Source organism: Ovis aries, chromosome X (genome assembly GCF_016772045.2).
Source record: "Ovis aries strain OAR_USU_Benz2616 breed Rambouillet chromosome X, ARS-UI_Ramb_v3.0, whole genome shotgun sequence".
In the NCBI taxonomy this organism is placed as follows: domain Eukaryota; kingdom Metazoa; phylum Chordata; class Mammalia; order Artiodactyla; family Bovidae; genus Ovis; species Ovis aries.
In genome coordinates, this window is record NC_056080.1 from 116,289,990 (window position 1) to 116,315,750 (window position 25,761).

The window sequence follows — 25,761 nt, forward strand, 5'->3', positions numbered from 1 at the left end:
GGACACACTCCCTCCCTGGGTGGCAAAAACACATTCCCTGCAAAGGCTGGGGCACTGGACTGAGCAGGAATGAGCAAGTTCCAGGCTGGGGTTTCAGGCCTCCATACTACAGCAGCTGGGCCTGGGGAACCAGGGACAGCAGGGTAGGGGGATGGTTTCTAACCAAGCCAGGGATGGACATGTAGAGCCTGAGAAGCAGAAATAGCAGAGCTCTTGGCCTGGGATATACACCCGGGTTCCATGGAGACACACGGCTATCAAGGGCAGCCTGTGGATTTACATAAGCCGTCTATGTACAGGCTCGAAGAGGTTTTGACAGAGACACTGAGAAGGACACTGACACGCAGAGACAGAGAATTGGGAAGAAAGAGAGCCAGGGACAGAATCAGGCAACCTGACTGAGGACAGGCACTCAGAGGCCAGGAGATAGCCTCTGTCTATATTGCACTGAGGCATTTGGGGCAGCCGATGGGATTCTGGGGGCCCAGCCACACCACTGTGTCTCTCAGAGCATTTCACTTACAGACAGGCTGCACCCTCCCATGCAGGACCACAGGAGGTAAGAGCTAGGAGGGCCTTCAGAAAACCCCTTCCAAATGTCTTATTTTAAACTCTGGAAATTAGAGACTCGGGGAGGGGAAGTGACTTGCTCAAGGTCATGGAGCCAGCTGATGTCCAAGTGTGGGCTAGAAGTCCTGTTCCAGTCTGCTGTCTGTTTCCTACGTTATCTCACATCAGAGCCTCTTCCATTTGTGGGCCCTGCCTCCACTGTCACCAAAGGGCACCAAGCAGGCAGTGGCCCTTAGTTCTGATGTGACATTTTCTATTTTCATGTGACTAACCATTCAGGGATTGAAGGTGCAGATGCAAGATTGGAAATGATTTAAACAGAAAAGAAACAACCACCACAGCGTTTTCTCAAGAAGAAAATAACGTATTTTACCTCATCATAGAACTCTGGATTTTGGTTGTGATGCGAAACAACAGCATAAGCGTTTGTGGTAAAGACAGACCCTGCAGGTTTTCCATAGATACACTGCAAAAGAAGGAAACAGAGTCACCACTCTCCATGCTGCTCTTTAAACAGGATGCTGCTGCTGCTAAGTCGCTTCAGTCGTGTCTGACTCTATGCGACCCCATAGACGGCAGCCCACCAGGAACCACATACAGTTATGGGCATCTGTGAGCACAGGGTCATGGCCAAGCCCACCCAGCTCTCACCATGAGCCTGTAAATTCCAAATCATTTCCAGTCACTCCAGACACCCCCAGACATCGCCTAACTTGGCTCCATGGATGCTGCTGAATTTCCTGCCACCAAAGAAATACAATTTCAACCTAGCTGACAGGAAGTGGCTGAACACTTCTAATCACTTGGAAGGGAAACACTCTCCAGCCAGGCCTGGCAAGCTTACTTCTCTCATGCTATTTGCACTTATTAATATGAGAAGCTCCTCCTTGGTCGGTCAGCAACATGTGCTGAATGCTCATTGTGCGTGGGCCAGGTGAGGAGTTTTAACAGAACCAACAGCAGATCCATTCCTAGCCTCAAGGAATTAGAAAATGAATGGCCATTAGGCCACAGACGGGCTTACTGTTTTCTCACTTTATGAGCCACACTTTCAGAGTCACCAGCTTGCTGCTACACCAGTAAAATGAATGGAAGGCTTTCTCGGGTTCCATGGAAAGATCCGATTTCATTTCTAGTGTGAGTTTTTCACTTCCATAGGCTTAATACGTTCAAGGATGAATATGGAGTCAATGAGCCAGGCTACTAATGGCCTCACTCGGGTACTTAGAGCCAGCCTCCAGGCCAGCTAAGAAATGAAACTGACACTCGCCTGCTCCCCTGAAATATGGTTATGAAGGCAATTTGCAGGAACTGCAGAGAGGTAACCTAAGAGTCTTTGAGTATACAAAAGGATAGTGCACGGGGATGAAAAAAAAACTATTCTCAGCTCCACTGAAGAAGAATCAGAGAACCTACACCTCATTTTAGCCAGCTAATCCTTAAATTAACTTAGGTTTCTCTGTGAAAAAAATCTCTTCTCAAAGATAAGAGCTATTATACATTAAATGACTTAATTGGGGATATTCCAGCCTCTTTTCCTAGGTGGTTTAAGAGGAAGACTCGCTATCCATCTGTCTGATTTAGGCTCAAGCTAGAGACGTAGGGAGCCAGATAAACACTTTGTGCTGGCTAGATGTTCAGACTTCTCTTTCAGGACTCTGATTCCTGGGCTAAAGAGCTAAAAGTAAAAGGTGGCTATAAAGAGTGAAACTGTAAGGGCACCGTGAACTGACAGGTATTTTAAGGATCACAATATCAGATACTGAGATGCTTTTCCTAGATCACTCATTCAAGTTTGGAGGCACCATTTGGCCAGCCACAGACTCGAAGTCATATCTCAGATCAAAGCAGTCATGCTGTGCTACTGTCAGCTTGAAGCCTGTTCAGGTTTCAAGGAGAAAGGAGTTAAACTCCCCTGATGGTACCACTATAAGCTGTCAGAAGAAAATGACCTTGTGATTGGGCATTGAAGCAAGGCAAAATCCAAGTGGAGCAAAGGCAAAAATTCTGGCATATGCAGCTTACCCTTTTTTTAAAGCTATATATACGTTCCTAACACATTGTGTCATTTCTTAATATTTAACTCAATCTTACCAGTAATGTTTAAGAGTAGAAAAGGCAATCTTACATTTGTCACTTTACTACATTTTCTTGACATTTAAGCACATGAAACTTAGCATATGAAACTACCTAGTACCAAAACGTCTGTCTCTATGAAAAATGCATGCTTATCAATATCACAAACAAACCTTTAGAGCGCTAGCATCACTTTCATCCGAATCCCGGAATTCCACACAGACCGCAATGTTCCTTGCCTAAAAATGATTCATCATTCAAAATGAGTCACAAAACGAGAAGATTATAAACAAGTGTAACACCCCAAAATGTATAGTTTACCCTGTTTACCTTGGCAAATGTTTTTTGGCTATCGTATTTTAATTGCAAGGGATATACATATAGATGGTTTTTGTAAATGGTAAATGGGTAACAATATTTCGTCATTTCTGGAACAAACTCTTCAACTTCCACAGTAATATTTTGACAATTCTTTTCAAAGGGCTTCAGAGGCACATATGAAGAAGTAATACAATCTACAGCAGAAAAAATAAACAGGCAAAGATGCAACAATTGTTAACACATTCCTGCATTTATAAAATATATATATATACCTGGATTGTGTTCTCAAAGAGCGGTTTAACAAACAGAATTCTTAGTGATTGACAAAAACTCATACAGCCACTTCAAGAGCCCAGAAGAACAAGTAGGAATAAGTAGCCTGATGCTGATTTTAGTGAAATCCTTCAAACCAGATGCGGATTGCTATTTCATTCTCAACGTAGAGTGATTTTCCAAATATAACACGTCATAATTTTGACAAATTTAAACTCTGCAAAGAAATCCATTACATTTTTCCTCCTGCGACTGCAATTTAGCTTTTCACTGCAATTTTTTATTGGTATCAGGGAAGTAACAGTAAATTTATGCCAATTAGCTCATGGCTAGTCCCTCTTAAAAAGTTAACTTGGTACAGGTGCAAATTTTCACTTAAGGAATAATGGCAGCCTTCTGAAACTACAGATCTTCTGATGTGTTACCAATAATAAATTCCATCCTCCCGAATGTGGAAAACACAAAGCCTTAGAGAAGTATGGCAGCACATGTTATTGAGGTAGCCACTTGCAGTAAAGGTTATTCATACACTTAAAGGGGCTCTAAGACTGCTGATCCTTGCTGAAGAGTGATATTGATGGAGAAGAAATATGCAGGAGAGTCAGATCTGAGGACATAATATTTTTCATTGGGTTTTGTTTTCTATGATAGCGATACTTACAATAGAATATCTCGAAGAACAGAATAAAGGTCCACAGATAAAAGTGATCATTTCACTACCCAGAGTTAACTACTGCTAATATTTTGGCTTATTTTCTTGTAGTCTTCTTCCTATGTATGCCTCATCTAACAAACACAAAAATCTCACTGCATAGAGAACTTTATTCTAGTTGTTGGTATTTTATCTGATATCTTATTTCATGAGCTCTTTGTAAACATCATTTTGCAGAGCTGCATAAAAGTTTCATGGTATCAGGATCCCTAACTGAACTGAACCACACATGAACTGAAGCATGACTGAACCACACTGACAGTGTCGTACTCTTTGGTTGCTTTCAGTCCCCTCTGTAATATAGACAACACTGCAAAAAATATCTTTACGCATAAACTCCTGTCTACACTTCAAGTTATTTCTTTAGGAAAAAATAATCCATTGAACTCTTAGATGTTTTAACATGCCAACTGCCACTCTCCTACTTACAATCCTTTTGTGACTTCTCATTGTACTTGGGATGAAATTCAGTTTTTTAAGGAGTTACCATGGTTTTCACAATGTTCTTCATGATGTGATTCTTCCTACTTCTCCTACTTCATTTCTTATCTCCTGTGTTCACATCACACACTAGACTAGCGCCTCATTGGTTCCCTTTGTGTCCATATAAACCAAGCTAGCTGCACCTCAAGATCTTTACATGTGACACCCTCAGAGTAGGATGTACAGTCCGAACCATTTCATGCTGACTGGGCCACATGGTGAGCCTTCCTTAGCCACCCTTTTTGAAAGTGGCCCACCCAATCAGAGACAGAAATTATTCATTTGCTTTCTTGTTTAAATGCCTGTTACTCTTTCTAGACTGTAATCTCCATACTTTCAAAGCACCTAGTAAGTATTCAATAAAGTCTACTCAATAAATGTTTATTTGGTGAATAAATGGATAGATAGAATGTCAGAATTAGAATGCCTTAGTTACAGACATTCATGGATGTCTCTTGCCAAACTGTACTCCTACTTGAGATGGGTGACAGTGCCTGGCCAAAACTAAGCCGGCATTAGAGAGTTACAATTTATTTTTTGCAAATTTGATAGATGAACAAAAACACCACAATGCTGAAATATTTGCATTTGTGTTACTGGCATAATTACTGAGACTAGATGTTTTCCAATTATTTACCAGTCATTTTATTTCCTGCAAATTGTCTTTTCTGTCTTCTGTCCATTTTTCTCCTGGGATCATAGATTCTTGTCTTTAAACAAGAAATGAAATTCTCCTTTTGGATCCCTTCACTGATGAAATTCAGCCAAGGCAAAAGGAGCAGAAACTGACTGGAACACACTCACATCATATATTATACATGAAACAGCATCTGATAAAAATCAACTTAATTTACTTCCTAATCTCTAACTATTCACCATGTATCCTGGGTTGAATAGTGTCCCACCAAAATTCATGTCCACTGGAAACTCAGAATGTGACCTTATTTGGAAATAGGGCCTTAGCAGATGTAATTAGTTAAGATGAGATCATAATAGATTAAAGTGAAGTCGCTCAGTCGTGTCTGACTCTTTGCGACCCCATGGACTATAGCCTACCAGGCTTCTCTGTCCATGGGATTTTCCAGGCAAGGATACTGGGGTGGGTTGCCACTTCCTTCTCCAGGAGCTCTTCCCGATCCAGGGATTGAACACGGGTCTCCCGCATTGGAGGCAGACACTTTACCGTCTGAGCCTCCAGGGAAGCCCATATAATAGATTAAGGCGGGCCTTAAATCCAATGACTGGCGCTCTTAGTAGAAGACCATGAGGACAGAGGCAGGGACCAGAAGGATGCATCTATAAGCCGAAGGACGCCCAGGCTAGCCACCAGCTTCTAGAAGCTAGGAGAAGAGGTTCTTCCTCAGTGCCCTGAGAGGGAGCGTGGCCATGCCGGCGCCTTGATTTTGACTCCCAGCCTCTAGAACCGCAAGAGAGTGAATTTGTTGTTTTAAACCACCCTGTTTGTAATACTTTCTTACAGCAGCCCTAGGAAACAAATACACCATTTAAATCTTAAGAAAAATGTTAGGAAGATAAAACACCTGCACTTCAGGGACTTCCCTGGTGGTAGTTCAGTGCTCTCAAAGCAGGGGGCCCAGGTTCGATCACTAGTCAGGCAACTAGATCCCACATGCCACAACTAAGAGGTCACGTGCTGCAACTAAGACCTGGCACCGTGAAATAAATAAACATTAAAAAAATAAAAACCCTGAGATTCAAATGTAGCCTTTTAGGTTTATTTGCAATATGTAAGTTCTTACTTGAAAAATCCACAGGAACACATTCTACTGTGATGTTTAGCTGCCCAGGAATAATCTGCAATTTGGTCTTCTCTGGCCTAGATGTAAAATAAGAATATTTTATATTCAAAAAATATCATTACTAAGTGCACTGGTTACCGTTTATTCAAACTTCCAAATGCTTCCAAATCCAAATGCTCCAACATTTTATTTTTCCCACATATGACTCATATTCATCATTCAAAGAAATTATAATTCATCTATGATATTGATTTACTGCAGTAACTCTAAAACACTTACTTCTTGTATTCCGAGAGCAACTTGAGAATGTCTTCATTGGAAAGCTTGCTACTATCTTGTTTATACAAAGGAGAAAATCTCCCATCCAGGTCCAGAGAGCCTTGAATATCTTTGAAAATGGGCCTAAAAGAGAAACAGAGGGGTTTTTTTTAACTCGAAAGTATGGATAAATTAACATCAAATAGTGGTGATGGGAACATAAAATGGTGAAACTCTTTTGGAAAATAATTTGGCAGTTTCTCATGAAGTGAAGCATACACCTACCCTCTGATCCTGCGATTCAACTCCTAGGCATATTTCCACATGGTACTTGAATGTTCACAGCAGATTTATTTGTTATAGCCCCAAACTGGCAGCCACGCAGATATTCATCAACAAATGAATGGATAAACAAATCGTATATTCTTACAATGGAATACTACTCAATGAACAACTGATACAACATTATGGATAAAATACAAAAACAGACTGAGAACAAGAAACCATAGGCAAGGTTACATACTGCATGATTCCGTTGATATGAAGTCCAGAACAGGTAAAAGTCAGCTAAGGTCAGTGGTTGCCTGGCTGGGAGTGGATGGCTGATTGGACAGGGATGTGAGGAACTCTCTGGAGTGATAGAAATGTTCTAGATCTTGGTTAGGGTGGTAGTTATATGACTACATACATCTGTGAAAATTTATCAAGCTGGACATATAAATGTGAATTTTAATCAAAGATAAATTATATCTCAGTGAAGTTGATAAAAATTGAATTAGATCTTTAAGATCAACTTATATCGAGTTTATATCTACAAATTTTCTAATATGAATTAGAATTATTCCCTCCTCCTTCTCTTCTTTCATTTTCAAAGTAGCTATTTTACTGCCAGAACAGGAAGCAATATACAAGCACCCAACGCACTGGAAGCAACTATGGCCAAAAGCACAATCTCCCCTGGCAGAGCCTCTGAAAAATGTGGTTAAAGGCATTAACTATCAGCCCTACTTCTAAGCATACCTCCTTTATTTTCAGTAAACAGGGGTTTATCACACAGCTTTTAAATATCCCAGCCAAGCCTTTAGAGTCAGTTCCTGTCGCTGCTAACAACCAAAATAATTTAAGAAGGAAAAAAAAAACAGCATAATTCCACATCAGAACTGGGGATTAAAGCTTCTAGCTTTGAAGATTTTATAAGTTATTTTTCTACAAGCACATTAGCATCAAGCAGTCACTGATGTGGCCTAAAAAGGGGTGGAGAGCATGTGCCATGGCTGTCTACAGTGGGCTCTGAATTCAGGTCCTGTTAGTTCTAAGACCTGCTTACACACATGCCATGTGAACTTAGGCAAGGATTTATTTTTTCATTTCTGTGACTCAAATTCCTCATCTCCAAGATGGGGGAGAACAGTACCTACCTCTAAAAGAAATATACATTAAGCACGTAGACCTCTACCTTATATGTGCCTGTGTGTTAAGTCTCTTCAGTCGTGTCTGACTCTTTGAAACCCTATGGACTGCAGCCCACCAGGCTCCTCTGTCCGTGAGATTCTCCAAGCAAGAAAACTGGAAAGGGTTGCCATTTCCTCCTCCAGGGGATCTTCCCAACTCAGGGATTGAACCTGTGTCTCTTATGACTCCTGCATTGGCATGTAGGTTCTTTACCACTAGCACCACCTGGGAAGCCCACCTTGTACAGTTAGCACTTAATTACCATAAATATTGGACTGGCCAAAAAGTTCATTCTGGTTTTTAAAACCTGAACGAACTTTCTGACCAATAGTAACAGCAGCAGCCACTGGAGCATCACTAAGTATGTTTCACCTTCTGGAGCAGCTAAGTATACCACCTTCCACTACTCTTTGCCCTTGACCTATCCTTGGCTAGCATTTCTTACTAGTTGGCAAAATAAGGACAAGGTGCCTCTTCATCTACCAACATATAACACATTTTGAGACCCTCTCCCAAGTGAAATGATTATAGTGATAGAACAGTTACTGAACTTAAATCTCCTACCCTTATGGTACTCCCCAGCACCCACTGAACATAACTCGTTGAATTATTCAGAACATAGTGCCCTTTCCCCAGAAGTTCCAGTGAGCTGTACAGGCTGTACCATAAACAAGTCAGTGAACTTGTACTTCAAAGGGCGTATAAGCGAGGAATATAGTTTCAGTCATCACTGTAGGTAGACAGGCAAGATTTAGAGAAAAATCACGTAAACCACCATCAGATATGTGGTACAATTAACACACTTCCCAATATACTACCCCTGAAGAAGTTGCCAAATTTGTCATCAGAAAGCAAGAAAACCTACTAAGTAATTACACACTTGCACTGAGCAACTACATTTTTCGCCTTCTAGTTTTTAGTATGTTTTTCAGAATTACTCTATGATGGCTTTTCAAAGCATAAACCCAGCCAACTCTAAAATAGTGGGCACATTGTACATAATTCACTGCAATTTCTGGTTTTCTGGAAAAAAATTCCATCACTTTAGCAAATAAGCTCTGTTTCAAAGTGCAATAAAATTAAGTGGTGTCAGTCAGATCAGTAACCCAAGCCAAAGAAAATTTCCCTGAAGCAAGACATTTGAAAAAATGAAAGGGTCTTTGAGGCACAGCAAATTCTAAAAGAAAGAATATTTACATCCTGCTGTAGACTGAATGTTTGTGTCACTCTGCTGCCCTTACACCCCCAAATTCATATGTTGAGATCTAATCCCCAAGGTATTTGTATGGCCTTTGAGAGGTGATTCAGTCATGAGGATGTAGCCCTTATGAATAGGATTAGTGTCCTTATAAGAGGCCAGAGAGATAGCCTGCTCTCATTTCACTATGTGAGACAACAGGGAGAAACTGGTTGTCTAAAACCTGGAAAAGAGTCCTCACCAGAACCCAACCATGCACTCTGATCTCAAGTTTCTAACCTCAGAAATTGTCAGAAATGAACGTCTGTTGTTTAAGCCACCCAGTCTAACTTGTTATGGCAGCCTGAATACACTGAGACACATCCCAAGTGTCCCAATATATAACTGGTTTGTCAGAAACAGACTTCTGAATGCTGCCGGCAAGGACAATAGCCCTCAACTTCACACAGGAGCATGAATAGATGGGTCAGAAATATATTTTTTACAAACCTGGCAGCCCAAGCAAAGGGCATTCTGTATTGTCCAAGGCGGCTACACACTTGCTTAGCTGTCCTGTGCACTTTCTGGGCCGTCTAAGGTTAGAAATAAAAAGATAGGCTCAGATTTGTCCAAACTATCAGAGATTCAACCAGAAAAAATAATTTCCCCAACTTACTGATATAAAACATCAAAAACTAGGAAAACAAGATACAGAAATAGTTATAAATAAAACACAACACACACCAGCCACCCACTTTTCAAGATAAAGTATTTCCTATGGTTTTGGATTTTCTCATCAACAGAGCCCTCATCAAGATATCAGAAGACAAACAAAATAGATATAGGGCATGTTTTGTACTGAAGACTGCTACTGGGAAAAAATTAAGCAGTTTTAATGTCTATTTCCTTTCACACATGAGCAGGCATATAGTTTCACTCTTGGGTGAAGTTGGTTCTGGGTACTGCTGACCTTTTTACTCCCAAGATAAAAGCCAAATGATCAAGAATCAATGCAATTAGTTTAGCGTGGGCAGGAGCTGCTGTTTGCACAGGCACTGGGAGATGACAAAGGAGATAAACTGCCTATAGAGTCTAAACAGGCTGTGAAATGCTGCCTCTATGCTATCCCTAGGGATACAGAATGATGAAGGCTTTTATCTATATTGTTGAGACTTCCCCCCCCCCCCGCCCAAAAATTAGTCATTCATCTCCTCAGCATCTCCCACTTAATAACACTATTTTGATCCACAACTAAAGGCTACATACAACAGACTGACTCATAAATACTCAGAAGCTGGACTGCTGCTAATGAACCATGCCATGAATGCTTTCTGTCTTTGGGCCTGACTTTTCTCATTTATAAAATGAGAGAGGATTAGATCAATAATTTCCAAAAGTTCAGAATTCATGATCCAGAAATTTGGAGAATTATCTGGGTCGCCGACTTTTAAGGTTGCCATTTAAAGATTGTGTCTGATTCTTTGTGACCCCATGGACTGTAACCCACCAGGCTCCTCTGTCCATGGGGATTCTCCAGGCAAGAATACTGGAGTGGGTTTCCAGGCCCTCCTCTAGGCAATCTTCCTACAATCCCTGCCACTTCACACACCAACATTATAGAAAAGACAGACAGGTGTGATGTTTAAAAAGTAGGAAGTGCAAAAACCTCAGAATAAACTCCTTCAAACTGAATACCCTGAAGCTTCATGAATGGCTCACTATCTTGTCTTTCTTTTTTCATTTCATCAGGGACAGGAGTAAATTTGAGTACAGTCTGGCATTTGGAAACTGCAGGACTTGGGTCATTTTTACCCTCGTTGCTCTGACATCTTTGGCTATATGCAGGGCTGGGAATAAAGAAAGAGTAGCTATTTCCAAGGATACAGTGTCAATGAACATATGTTGCCTAAAAGCCTTTAGCTCTGATTTTGATAAACAAGCAAAAATCAGATTGCCATGTAAAAAGGGGGGAAAAAAAAGTCATTTTCAAGCTGAAACATGCATACTCACAGAGCACACAATATTTTCAGAATATATTGCATGCTGAAAGAATTTTGTTGTTGTTGTTGTTGTTGTTATTGTCTTTCTTTTTAGAGGCATCATTGACAGTATCATTTAAAGTATCAATAAAAGGCAAATTTTGCATTTGGCTGAAATGCTCACAAATGATCTTTATAAATACCTTTGCCGGGTCAGAATTTTTGATGTAGGGTTCCGCACAGTGTGTGATGTTTCCTTGGAGAACCTTTTCAATTCTAGCAACCAGGAAAATTTCAGGATGTGGATTCGTCACTGAGAAAATTCCCTGGAAAAAAAAATTCCTTCCGTTAGATTTTTCTTTAATGTAATCTCATGCATACAGTTGCTTGGTTAGTGATTCCTAGCGGTGTGTTTGGCACAGAATATTGATATTCAACATAGGATCATGTCCAGGGCCCTAGTAAGAGATAGCATTTCCATTCATATAGTTTTCAAAGGTCCTGATTGATGTTCCTTTCAATATAGATTTTCAATTTTGTCACCAGTCTCACATCTGTTAGTCCCCAAAGTGTAGGTGTCACCCTGACTGCTTAGCCTCTTGTGTTTGACAGTGTATGCAAGGTGCATCCTTAGGCCTAATCAATACAATGTGTATTGTTTGGCTTAAAGTAGCACGTGCTAAAATAGCATGCATTTCTGAAGTGGGACAGTTCATGCATTTTTAAAGGTAGCTGCCTGTAACTCCAGTGCAATCCACTCACCCTTAACTAGTACTAAAGGTAGCCAAGAAGGATGAAAATATTTCACTGTTCTTCATAGAATAAAAACTAAATCATCCTATAGAAAACACTCCTTTGCTGCAGCAGCAGAGCTCTGGTGCTCCAAAAACTCCTTTTGTCCCAAAACACTTTGTTTCAGGGACTAATGTAGATGCTACCAAGTTCCATGGGGAGCAACTATACCATCTTGTGTCCAGCTCAGCTCTTTCCAAATATAATATATTCCAAATAGCCCATTAGGTGGTGATGTCCGTTGCTTAAAGGGACATCACATAAGTGAATTCGAATGGAAAAATCCATCGTTAAGACTCTACCAAGTCTTATTTTGTCTGCTTGGTATATTACCAACTGTGTTAAGATAGTGTGTTCCAGTTTTCAAAGCATTTCAGACCCATGAGCTCATCTGTTGCAGACAGAACTCTCTGAGGTAGACAGGAAAGAAGAGAAAACTGAGTAGAGGACACTAAGTAATCCCCCCCAAATCCAAATGGCGTCTAAGGGTCCTGGATTATGGCTGATTCACCTTCGGATTCCCAAGCAGCAAGGATGGAAGAAAGTGGTTAAAAGTTGTCCGAGGAATCAAATTTCCTGAGTTCATATTCTGGCCCCACTATTTATGGGTTTAGATAAAGTCACATCTTCTGTATAGCTCAGATTTCCCATCTATGAAATGGGCTATGGCAAGAGGAATAGCTATTTTGTAATCTTGAGTGGATTCAATGAAGTAATGCACATTAGGTAAGTGGTTACCAGAGTAACCAACATCTCAAGGTCACAGAACCCGATTTTTGGTTCTGCCAGCAGCATGCTGCCTGGTCTATGAGATGCAGCTGGCAGAGTGCTGGAGCAACCCACAGAAAGTATGCTGAACAGTGCTTTTGAGCATAATCTCAGGCTTCCAATTGTCACATAACTGCGCTAGATAGCTTTTGTGCACCCTCTCCCTTAGTCTTTGGGAAGATCCCCTGGAGAAGGGAATGGCAAGCCACTCCAGTATTCTTACTTGGGGAAATTCCATGGACAGAGGAGCCTGGCAAGCTATAGTCCATGGGGTCACAAAGAATTTGACATGATTGAGCCACTAACATTTTTCACTTTTTTTTTTCTCATCTTCATCAAAACCCTCAAACACAAGCACTACGATACACACTTCTTACAGATTAAGAAACTGAGGCATAGGGAGGTTCGTGCAGTGAGTAAGTGGGTGACGATTGCAGTCAGGGCTTCCAGACAATACAGCCCAGGCTACAGAGCCGCTCAACCTATCAACACAGGCTCCCATTGTCTCACCTGATAAAGCTGGATGAGAAGAGCAACGCTGCTGACTGCCGCAACTAACATTCACTGAGCACCTTCTATGCCCAGTACTCCAGCCATTTCCCAACACTGATGCCAGAAATGAACATGGCTGTGTCAAAGGATTTGACAATTTGATCAGAGGAAGCTGCTTTGACTGTATGATCCCCGTGACTACTGCTCTCACTAGCAGCCCCACTGTACTGAGCAAATTTGGCAGGTTGGCACAGGGCCGAGTGCTTTCTGGGATGGGGGACCTTAGACACAGGAGAATGCTGAAGCACAGAGATGCTCATTGTTCAACTAACCAGGATTCCAAGGCAGGGGGGCACTCTCTGAGGCAGCCCTGGCTTTTGCCCCTTAGCTTCCAGCTCTTCCCCACTCCTCAGAACACAGCGGGATAGCTAGAGAACACCCTGGAATCCCAGGTGGCCTGGGAGTCTGGCTCTTCAGGACAAGGCCCTCCTTTCCCACCAAGGAGGCATGGCACTGCCTGGCTCTCTTCAGGGTGACTGTCACCCACGTCACTCGCACCTCCCTCCAAGGAACGGGCCAGGTGTCCCCACTCCAGTTCCCAGTGCTTAGCCCCCCAGGATGTGGCAGGGCATGTGACAGCAGTGCCCTTTTTCACTAGCTCCACACTTGCTGACCCCCAATGGGGAACACACAAACAGACTCCCAAGAGTCAGCACCTCCCCCACAACCCCACTCTAGGTCATCTTGAGGGATCCAGGGCACCGAGCTCTGTCTGGGCACTTGGGAAGGAACTGTCAGGCAGCTGAGAGTGAAGTGATTGGTCACAGTAGCTGTTTGGTGCCAGGAAGGTAAGACTACTCGATGGGCTCAGCTTCTTCCTTTTCCTGTGGTCACCTGTTTCTCCTCAGGAAGCCACTACAGAGAAAGACTCTCCAAGCAGATGGGGAGAGCCTAGAATAGCCCCCAAGCGCCACCATCCACCAAGCCCTGGGAGTGGGTGGCCTCTTCCTATAGATCCTGCTGCCGCTGGAACAGCCTTGCTGTAGGGGTGGGGTCTTCATACTTTCCACAAGTGCCAGGGAAGCGCCATGTCCCTCTCTAGGGTGACAAGGAAGCAGAACAGCAGGAGGGGAGGGGCGGGAAGGGGGAAGCTGCACTCTGGGGCCTGTTAGAGCCAGATTCAGGTCCTGTTCCTCCCCACAGTAGCTCTGGGACCTTGAATGAGTCACCTGGTTGCTCCGTGCCTCAGTTTCCTCATCTGTAAAATGGGGATAGGAATAGGACCTATCTACTTTACTAGGGTGTGGTAAGAATAAAATGACTTCAAACAAGGACTTCCCTGGTGGTCCAGTGGCTAAGACCCCACACTCCCAATGAAGGGGGCCCAGGTTCAACTGCTACAACTAAAGATCCCACATCCCACATGCTAAGACCTGGCACAGCTAAATAAATAAATATTAAGAAAAAATAAATGACTTCATACGGATAAAGTACCTAGAGGAAGACTGAAAAAAATATTGCTGGAAAAAAAATTCAGTGAGCTCAGATTATTGTTCAAAATCAGTGAGCTCAGATTATTGTTCAGATCTGCTAATATTGTCTTTCCCTATACAGTACTGCATCCTAGTCCTAAATGGAAGAAGTTGAAGAAAAAGACTTCTTCAAAAGGAAATGTTCAACTATTTGAAGTAAATGACCACTTCCTGATACCTTTACTGGATCTGGGAAAAGAGTGCAAAATGATCAAGCCATTTGAGGCTACTTCCATTCATTCTCACCTCTGCAGCTCTCATCTACTCCTTTGAAACCTCCCTGAGGTCCCACAACTTCTGTGCCATCTTCTAAGTCAACTTTCAACCCCTGAAGTTTCCTCACATTTCAAACCCCTCCACTCCCATTGTGTTATACATCAGTTCAGTTCAGTTCAGTTGCTGAGTCATGTCTAGCCCTTTGCGACCTCATGAACTGCAGCACGCCAAGCCTCCCTGTCCATCACCAACTCCCGGAGTTTACCCAAACTTTACTCATGTCCGTTGAGTTGGTGCTACCATCCAACCATCTCATCCTCCTGCCCTCAATCTTTCCCAGCATCAGGGTCTTTTCAAATGAGTCAGTTCTTCACATCAGGTGGCCAAAGTATTGGAGTTTCAGTTTCAGCATCAGTCCTTCCAATGAATACTCAGGACTGATTTCCTTAAGGATGGACTGGTTGGATCTCCTTGCAGTCCAAGGGACTCTCAAGAGTCTTCTCCAACACCACAGTTCAAAAGCATCAATTCTTTGGCCCTCGGTTTTCTTTATAGTCCAACTCTCACATCCACAGATGTCTACTGCAAAAATCACAGCCTTGACTAGACAGATTTTGTTGGCAAAGTGATGTCTCTGCTTTTTAATATGCTGTCTAGGTCGGTCATAATTTTTCTTCTAAGGTGCAAGCGTCTTTTAATTATATGGCTGCAGTCACCATCTGGAGTGATTTTGGAGCCCCCCAAAATAAAGTCTGACACTGTTACCACTGTTTCCCCATCTATTTCCCATGAAGTAGTGAGACCAGATGCCACGATCTTAGTTTTCTGAATGTTGACTTTTAAGCCAACTTTTTCACTCTCCTCTTTCACTTTCATCAAGAGGCTCTTTAGTAGTTCTTCACTTTCTGCCATAAGGGTGGTGTCATCTGCATATCTGGCATTATTGATATTTCTCCCCGCAATCTGGATTCCAGCCCATGCTTCATCCAGTCCAGCATTTCTCATGATGTACTCTGCATAGAAGTTAAATAAGCAAGGCGACAATATACAGCCTTGATGTACTCCTTTTTCTATCTGGAACCAGTCTGTTGTTCCATGTCCACTTCTAACTGTTGCTTCCTGATCTGCATACAGATTTCTCAAGAGGCAGGTCAGGTGGTCTGGTATTCCCATCGCTTTCAGAATTTTCCACAGTTTATTGTGATCCACACAGTCAAAGGCTTTGGCATAGTCAATAAAGCAGAAATAGATGTTTTTCTGGAACTCTCTTGCTTTTTCAATGATCCAACAGACATTAGCAATTTGATCTCTGGTTCCTCTGCCTTTTCTAAAACCACTTTGAACATCTAGAATTTCACAGTTCACGTACTGTTGAAGCCCAGCTTGGAGAATTTTGAGCATTACTTTACTAGCAAATGAGATGAGTGCAACTGTGCGGTTGTTTGAGCATTCTGTGTCATTGCCTTTCTTTGTGGTTGGGATGAAAACTGACCTTTTCCAGTCTTGTGGCCACTGCTGAGTTTTCCAAATTTGCTGGCAATACTGAGTGCAGCACTTTCACAGCATCATCTTTCAGGATTTGAAACAGCTCAATGGGAATTTCATCACCTCCACTAGCTTTGTTCTTAGTGATGCTTCCTAAGGCCCACTTGACTTCACATTCCAGGATGTCTGGCTCTAGGTGAGTGATCACACCATCATGATTATCTGGGTCCTGAAGATCATTTTCGTATAGTTCTTTTGTGTATTCTTACCACCTCTTCTTAATATCTTCTGCTTCTGTTAGGTTCATACCATTTCTGTCCTTTATTCATCTGTCCTTTATTTATCTGATTCAGACTTGCCCTGAGAGTCCAGGAGATTCTGGCAGAGGTGTGGGTCAGCGATGGCCTTGCTGCAGGGTTGGAGGTACTGAGTGCAGCAGAGCATGCATTGGATCTTTTGAAGGAGGTCACCATTATCTTCATACCTGCACCATAGTTTGGCCCTAGGTAAACAACAGGGAGGGAACACAGCCCCATCCATCAACAGAAAGTTGGATTAAAGATTTACTGAGGAAGGCCCACCCATCAGAACAAGACCCAATTTCCCCCTCAGTCAGTCTCTCCCATCAGGAAGCTTCCATGAGCCTCTTATCCTTCTCCATCAGAGAGCAGACAGACTGAAAACCACAGTCACAGAAAACTAACCAATCTGATCACATGGACCACAGCCTTGTTTAACTCAATGAAACTATGAGCCATGCTGTGTAGAGCCACTCAAGATGGACGGGTGATGGTGAAGAGTTTTGACAAAAGATGGTCCACTGGAGAAGGGAATGGCAAACCACTTCAGTTATTCTTGCCTTGAAAACCCCAAGAACAGTATGAAAAGGCAAAAGATAGGACACTGAAAGATGAACTCCCCAGGTCAGTAGGTGCCCAATATGCTACTGGACATCAGTGGAGAAATAACTCCAGAAAGAATGAAGAGACAGAGCCAAAGCAAACACAGCACCCAGTTGTGGATGTGACTAGTGATGGAAGTAAAGTCCGATGCTGTAAAGAGCACTATTGCATAGGAACCTGGAATGTTAGGTCCATGAATCAAGGCAAATTGGAAGTGATCAAACAGGAGATGGTAAAGAGTGAATGTTCACATTTTAGGAATCAGAGAACTAAAATGGACTCGAATGGGTGAATTTAACTCAGATGACCATTATATCTATTACTATGGGCAAGAATCCCTTAGAAGAAATGGAGTATCCCTCATAGTCAAGAATTAAGAGTCTGAAATGCAGTACTTGGATGCAATCTCAAAAATGACAGAATGATCTCTGTTCATTTCCAAGGCAAACCATTCAATATCACAGTAATCCAAGTCTACGCCCCAACCAGTAATGCTGAAGAAGTTGAAGTTGAACTGTTCTATGAAGACATACAAGACATTCTAGAACTAACACCCCAAAATGATGTCCTTTTCATTATAGGGGACTGGAATGCAAAAATAGTAAGTCAAGAAATACCTGGAGTAACAGGAAAATTTGGCCTAGGAGTACAGAATGAAGCAGGGCAAAGGCTAATAGAGTTCTGCCAAGAGAATGCACTGGTCATAGCAAACACCCTCTTCCAGCAACACAAGAGAAGACTCTACACATGGACATCACCAGATGGTCAATACCGAAATCAAATTGACTATATTCTTTGCAGCCAAAGATGGAGAAGCTCTATACAGTCAGCAAAAACAAGACTGCGAGAGGACTGTGGCTCAGATCATGAACTTATTGCCAATTTCAGACTTAAATCGAAGAAAGTAGGGAAAGCCACTAGACCATTCAGCTATGATCTAAATCAAATCCCTTACGATTATACAGTGGAAATGACAAATAGATTCAAGGGATTAGATCTGATAGGTGGAGTGCCTGAAGAACTATGGACAGAGATTCCTGACATTGTACAGGAGGCAGTGATCAAGATCATCGCTATGAAAAAGAAATGCAAAAAGGCAAAATGGTTGTCTGAGGAGACCTTACAAATAGCTATGAAAAAAAGAGAAGTGAAAAGCAAAGGAGAAAAGGAAAGATATACCCATTTGAATGCAGAGTTCCAAAGAATAGCAAGAAGAGATAAGAAAGCCTTCCTCAGTGATCAATGTGTTATACATATCAGCATTTAATTACATTCTGCCTAATTTTGTTGCCTGATGTCTTTCAAACAGACCTAGGTTCAAATCCCGCCTTCACCACTACTGGCTTTGCCATAGTAGGCAGCTTACTTAGCCTCCCTGATTTGCAAACCAGTCATAATTATGTTTTACACAACAATCATGTTTACATGAGACATCAGTGGAAGACTCTGGCACACAAGAGATATTAAAAAAATGTTGATTTTCCTCCAAACCTGGGTTATAAATGGCATGACATCTGAAACTACAATTCAAACTTCTTGTGTTGAACAGACAACTAAACACAATGAAGTAAGGCAGCAAATACATCATTGGCTTACAAGGACTTATTTGGAATTGTGTGGAAAATTTTCAACATATAATTCAAAAGCAGGTTCTCAAATACTTATAATACTGTTTTGCTCAATCTCTCTTTTAGAAACACAGGCCATCAGAGTGGAATGTTCATATATGTGACAACCACAGTCAAGTAACAACCCAAGGGAATGAGGGGTAACATGGTGAAAAACGACCACAGATCCACAGCCCATAGAGGGGAGTGACAACACATGTCAGGTCCCCTACTATTGGGCAATCTGTATCAGTGAGCATAATCTTTGACACCGAAATGCCCAATGCTTAAAATTTATTCTAAGGAGATAATACAAATGAGCTACAAGGATGCAATAATGCAGCATTATTTATGATATGCCATAATTAGAAATATCCTAATAAGCTAAATCACCATATCATTCTTTAATAAGAATGTAACTGATCCAGAGAGATATAGGATGATAAATATGATGTTCAATGAATACAGTAGGTATAAAACAGCAGGACTATAATACAGTTTGTAAGAGTACACATAATATATATGTGTTTACATATACACAACAGAGATATTTAGAAAAATGTTGGCCAAAATGTTAATAGTTATCATTTATGGGTGCTGATTTTTTATTTTCTTCTTTAGTACTTTTTGTATTCTTTGAATTTTCTACATAATAATGTATTTATGTTTATAATCAGGAAAAAAAGTAACTTTTTTTTTAAAATCAGGGAATAATTTTACGTTGTCTTGGTTTCTGCTATACAATGCAAATCAGCCAGAATTATATATATGTCTCCTTCCTCTAGAGCCTCCCTCCCCACTCCCATAGGTCGTCACAGAGCGCCAGGCTGGGCTCCCTGTGTTACACAGCAGCTTCCCACTAGCTGGCTGTCTTCCACATGATAGTGTATATATGGCAGTGCCACTTTCTCAATTCGTCCCGCCCCCTCCTTCCCCTGATGCATCCACAAGTCTGCTCTCCACACCTGCATCTCTACTCCTTCCCTGCAAATGGGTTCATCAGTACTATTTTTCTAGATTCCATATATATATGTGTGTGTGTGTGTTAATATATGATATTTGTTTTTCTCTTTCTGACTTACTTCATTCTATAGAACAGGCTCCAGGTTCACCCACTTCACTACAACTGACTCAAAATCGTTCCTTTTTATAGCTGAGTAATATTGCATTATATACATGGTTGGTGGGAATGTAAATCGATACAGCCACTATAGAGAACAATATGGACATTTCTTTAAATACTAGGGATACAACTACCATATGACCCAGCAATCCCACTAATAGGGCATGTATCCTGAGAAAACCACAATTCTAAAAGACACGTGCTTCCCTGATGGCTCAGCTGGTAAAGAATCCACCTGCAATGTGGAAGACCTGGGTTCGATCCCTGGGATGGGAAGATCCCCTGGAGAAGGGAAAGGCTACCCACTGCAGTATTCTGGCCTGGAGAATTCCATGGACTGTATAGTCCATGGGGTGGTAAAGAGTTGGACACAACTGAGCAACTCTCACTTTCTTTTCAAAAGACACATGCACCCAAAGTTCATTGCAGCACTATTTACAATAGCCAGGACATGGAAGGAATAACATTTTTATTTGGGGTAAAACAAATCTCCTTACAGTGTGAGCTGCTTTGTTCTGCTTCTTCCTGCTTTAGTTCTCTGTAACACTCTAATTTCCTTTCAGTTGCAAGTCTAGATGGCAGACTATCAGTTCTGCTCTGCCTAACCTCTTAAGGCCTCTGGTCTGATAAGAGGTCAAAATGCAAGGGAACTGTTCACTCCTTCTAAAGGGGATTCTTTGTATCAGACAGGATGGCTGTGACATAAGAACTCCTTGTGTAAGGAGTGTGTATGCTCCATTAAAGCTACCTACTCAAAATGGGAATGGGAGAGGGAAGGTTATTTTAGGGTCAACTTTTTCTTCAAAGAAAACAGCCTTTATTATGTGCATGAGTCCAGGGGTGTGTCTGTGTCATCCGCATTCCATCTCACAAAATACTTCCTTTGAGATTCCCATCACGTCCCACTTCACTAGGGTATTATTAGCATATTTGCTGTTTTCCCTTTTATCCCCTCCAACTTCAGTCACCAGAAAAACAACTATACACAGACCCTACAAAAGATGGACTGCCCATGAAAACATTAAAATATTGGCCTGAAACTATGCAAGAACCCAAGGGTCTTTCTGTTTCTTATTCTGAACGTGCTACCAAGGCTAAAAGATTCCTTACCTGCTTTATGTAGCGTAACTGAGATTCAGCAATTCCATGAATGAAAGACTCAGGTGAAGAACCTCTTGGGGTACCATCAGTAGCTGGTTGGCTTGGAGGGCCCCACAGCATTTCACGGACAGATGGGGGATTCAAGTCTACATGGAAGTCAGCTGAAATCTTACAGTTGTTCTTCACATCAAACAAGGCAAGATTAATAAAAAAGGGTTCAACCTGGGAATGAAAACCATTACATTTTTAAACAATGACTTTTATTTTAGGTGGGATGGGGGAGGGACACAAATTACAGAAAAAATTTTTTTATTCAAGTTTCTGTGATTACAGTTCTTTTCTGAGTTCAACATTCAGCTAAAATTGTATTATGGCTAATTTGCATATGAGAAAGAGCTTTCTCAATAACAGACCCTCAAATTGTAACTTTTGTCCTGTGTAATTTCATAAGTTACAAATTTTTTTAAATGAGTAGAAGTCGGAAGCCACACTTAAAGAACATTAATTATTCTATGAATAAATTTTCATTCTCTGTAGGCTTATTGAAATTACCTAAAAATAATGCCAATATTACACAGTAGAAATAAATCTTCCCTTTTTCTATATTACAGCTTACTGGATTATACATTTAATAAGAGCTAATATCAGTCAAAATCAAATTACTTGACAAAAGCTTTGCCCCATCAGCAATTTTGGAAGACATTATTCCTCTCTACAGATGGCATTTGAAAGCTGGTCACAAAGAGAAATTTCATGCCAGATGGCATAAAGATTAACCCTTTACACACTGAGAGTCTGCTAGTGCATCTCAGCTACTTCATAAGAGAATAAATCATCACTGGATACTTTTCAAACATAAACTAGAACTCCCTTCCCCCCCACCCACCCCCGCCCCTGTCAAAAAGAAAAAAAAGAGATGAACAGAAAATGCAGTCTTTTGGGCGATTTTACATTCATAGTTTCAAGTATTCCTAAGCAGTTCAAATGATCCGTGACAGCTAATAATTAGAATTTTTGTGCAGAACACAATGAATTCACTCTATGAGAATAGTGAGTGAGACAAACTGAACAGCCTCTGTGTGCCTCCATGGTTTTGGTGTTCCTTATTCATGGCTATGAGTCAATTTCACAGAAGTTATATTCTCTAGTAAAATTTACAAATTTGAGGACTTTCCAGGTTCTGGAGATATGTCCCTCTTGAAGGACAACAGCCTACCTACTCTGTCTGCTATTTTGAATAGGTAAGACTTTCATGAATCCTCTCAAGATGAAAACATATTCCTATCCTGGCAAAAGAAAGACAAATAAAATTCTTCCATGTCAAATTTATTGTAACATGTAGCAATGGAATTTTCACCCAGTAAATTAGTTCTCAGAAAAAAAAGAAACAAAAACAAAAACAATAGTTTCTGTAATATACTGGTTTAAGGGAGGTAGAAGAAAAAGTCATACATACATTTGTGGGTGGTCCTTTTGCATTGTCTCCAACTTGACCCAAGATATTGAACATTAAATCATGGCAATTTACCAAGAAACGTTTATTGCACTTTTCCTCAAATGGCTTTATATCAGGTTCAATTCCTGAAAAGTCCAACCTCTAAAAAACAGATAATATGAATCATTTCTCTCCCAAAATAGAATTCACATGAACATAGATCTCTAAGTAAAACTTGCAAAATCTAACAGATCTCTGTCCATTCTTCATTTGAACTCTTTAATTTTTTCATTCAATGAGCCTTTGTAGCGTTCTTACACTAAGGTTCAACACTGATATAAATCCCTGCCTCACTCCTGACCGTGCTCCTCTGATTTCATCTCCTACCACTCAAGCCTGCCTCCTCTGTTTCAGCTCCACCAGCCTCTTTGGTTATTTTTCCAGCACACCAAGTACACTCCCACTTCAGGACCTTTGAACTTGCTCTTCTGTCAAGAACTCTCTTCCCCCAAGATAGATGCATGGTTTACTCCCTCATTTCATTCAAGTCTCTAATCAATTGGCAGTCCCAAAGAGAGACCTTCCTTAACTCCCTATATAGAATTATATATTCTCTGACAGCCTATACTCCCTTTCCTTAATTAATTTTCTAACATTATTTTTAACATTTACTTCATTATTTATTGTTTGTCCTCCCCACAAAATACTGTGTTCCAGGATGGTAGGAATTTTGTTTCTTTTCTGAGCTGTGCATGAAACAAATTTGACATGAATGGATATGGGAGGCAAGAATAACACCATGGCCTCTAACTTGGAAGATTCAGTAGAAATTCAGTAGATTGTGATGTTATAAACTTAGTTGTGAAATAAAAATGAATAGCAGATATAAGGGGAGGGCGAATAGAGACAATGAATTCAGTTTAGGATATGCTGAGTTTGAAAGGATACAAGTAAGCGGTTGGAAAATAGGAAAGGTGTGGGTTGGAGATCTGGATTTCAGAATCAGTGGCAACTAGGGTGAGGAGGATGAGGCTGGAACCCTGGGGACCACCTACATTGAAATGATGGATAGAGAGTGAGGCATGTGCATAGGAAACAAAACCACTGAGCTCAGCTTCTAACAGAGCTGGGGGATGAATCCTGGCTGCCACTGAGGTATATTTTTTAAATTACTGGTACTTCAAAATAAAGTTTAAAAAAAGATACTGACAGTCAAGAAATTCCTCCCAGCAGGGGAGGAATCTGTCTCCCCCCCTCAAAGAAACTCACTGAATCCCCCTTCAGCTCACCCAGCTCAGGCGATGTGAGTTCATCTGTTCATTCTGATTGTCTGAACAGACTCACATTCTGTTCACAAATGGAAGAAAAAGTATAGACTGTGGCACAACTTACTACACTTTCAACAAGACCAGAGAGAGGGTAGATGGGAAGTGACTGGATGAATCTGAGCAGAATATATTGCCAGTATGGAAAAGTCAAGCCAAGAAACACAAGAATTTTTCTCAATTGCCTGAGTAATTCAAGCCAAAACAGGTATTGTGCCTGAAGAGCCTTAGATAATTATAGCTGTTCTGACCTTGCCTGCGTCACTGACAAAACTCCCCTTAAAAGGGCCTAAAGTATAATATTTGTACCTGAAAGCATAATTTTTCCCCCAGAGTCTATTTATCTACAAATGTGTGGGACTAGACAGCTCCCTCTTGAACACTTATCTATCTGTGGAGCCAGCAGAGGCAAGTCATTGCCATGGAGATCAATTCTAATTTCCGCCCATTTATCTGCTCTCCTTTCGAGCTTGCTCAGACAGTGGAATGTGAAGGAAAACTGGACTAAACCACTCCAGCCCCCAATTCCTTTCTCTTCTGAGGCCTGTGAGTGCAAATGTGGGGACATACGGCCTCCCCTAGGAGTTCAAAGTCAGAACCATCTCCTTCAGTCAGTGTTTCTTTATTCTCTACAGTCAGTGGTAGAAAACTCCTCTCTGGACACTGAACTCCGACCATAAGGGAAGGTTGATATTATCGGATGGCACTGCCTACCTAGAAATGTACACACAACCTGGATTTCTCTGTGGTAAAATTGGCCTTTCATAATTAACACTGAATTCAATTTTTGCTCAAACTTTCATCCCAACTGTAAATTTTTCTCTCACTGTAGCTCACTGATAAACAAACATAAAATCAGTTCTGTTCCATGACCACAAAAACACTACACCACAAATTTTTTAAAGACACTGGATGGAGTTTCAACCACAGTCAATTGGCTTCTTTGTATACAATCAAAGAGTCTGACATGTCCAATTAGAGTGCAATCAAGATGGTGGGGGTAGGGGGGCATGGAACGACAAGTGAATCAAAGGCTCAGACATGGTTCAAATGAGTAAATTTCTTAATGAATATCTTAGAACTAACATTCCCAAGGCCTGCTATACACTTTCTGGAAAAAAATTATAGAACTTACACAAATAATATAATAGCGCTATGGGGGGAAAAATGAGTTTTCCCCAGATAATTTTATTTTTTCATGTGGTATTTTTATTAAGGAAAAACTTCTGCATTATTTATAGACTACATACTTTTTCCATTTCAGACTAAAAGAATTTTAGTTAGAAAAACGTTTGAAGCAAAAAGAAACACAATCTATCTTCCCAAAATTATTTTATATTTTATTGCTACATTTTCACTGAGAAAAAAAAAAAAACTATAATGCTTATATAATGCATACTATTTAAAAAATCCATAGATTTTAATTAGAAATCTCATGTAGAAAACCCCTTCATGGATCACAGCCTTGTCACGGCAAAATCCATGAGCCATGCCATGTAGGACCAACCAAGACGAACAGGACAGGGTGAAGAGTTCTGAGAAACCGTGGTCCACTGGAGGAAGAATGGCAACCCACTCCAGTATTCTTGCCACGAGAACTCCATGAATGGTAGTAAAAGGCAAAAACATATGAAACCAGAAGATGAGCCCCCCAGATCAGAAGCTGTCCAATATGCTACTGGGGAAGAGCAGAGGGCAATTACTAATAGCTCCAGAAAGAATGAAGAGGCTGAGCCAAAATGGAAACAACACTCAGCTGTGGATATGTCTGGTGGTGAAAGTAAAGTCCAATGCTATAAAGAACAATATCGCATAGGAAGCTGGAATGTTAGGTCCATGAATCAAGGTAAATTGGAGGTGGTCAAGCAGAAAGAGGATGGCGAGAGTGAACATCGGCATTTTAGGAATCAATGAACTAAAAT

At 41.1% G+C, this 25,761-nt stretch overlaps 1 protein-coding gene across 3 annotated transcripts in view; it reads right to left on the minus strand.

Annotated features, from left to right (window-relative positions):
• The window catches only part of LOC101108113 (dedicator of cytokinesis protein 11), a 211,353-nt gene that overhangs the window by 106,961 nt on the left and 78,631 nt on the right, over window positions 1–25,761 (minus strand). For all 3 annotated transcript variants that reach the window (XM_027963225.2, XM_027963224.2, XM_042242184.2), the window contains exons 11-19: window positions 22,536–22,676; window positions 21,089–21,301; window positions 11,265–11,387; window positions 9,593–9,675; window positions 6,475–6,597; window positions 6,196–6,272; window positions 2,977–3,161; window positions 2,820–2,885; window positions 944–1,036 (exon numbers count right to left, since the gene is read on the minus strand). In XM_027963225.2, coding sequence (XP_027819026.1) covers window positions 944–1,036; window positions 2,820–2,885; window positions 2,977–3,161; window positions 6,196–6,272; window positions 6,475–6,597; window positions 9,593–9,675; window positions 11,265–11,387; window positions 21,089–21,301; window positions 22,536–22,676 — 1,104 coding nt within the window. The remainder of the gene's footprint in view (window positions 1–943; window positions 1,037–2,819; window positions 2,886–2,976; window positions 3,162–6,195; window positions 6,273–6,474; window positions 6,598–9,592; window positions 9,676–11,264; window positions 11,388–21,088; window positions 21,302–22,535; window positions 22,677–25,761) is intronic.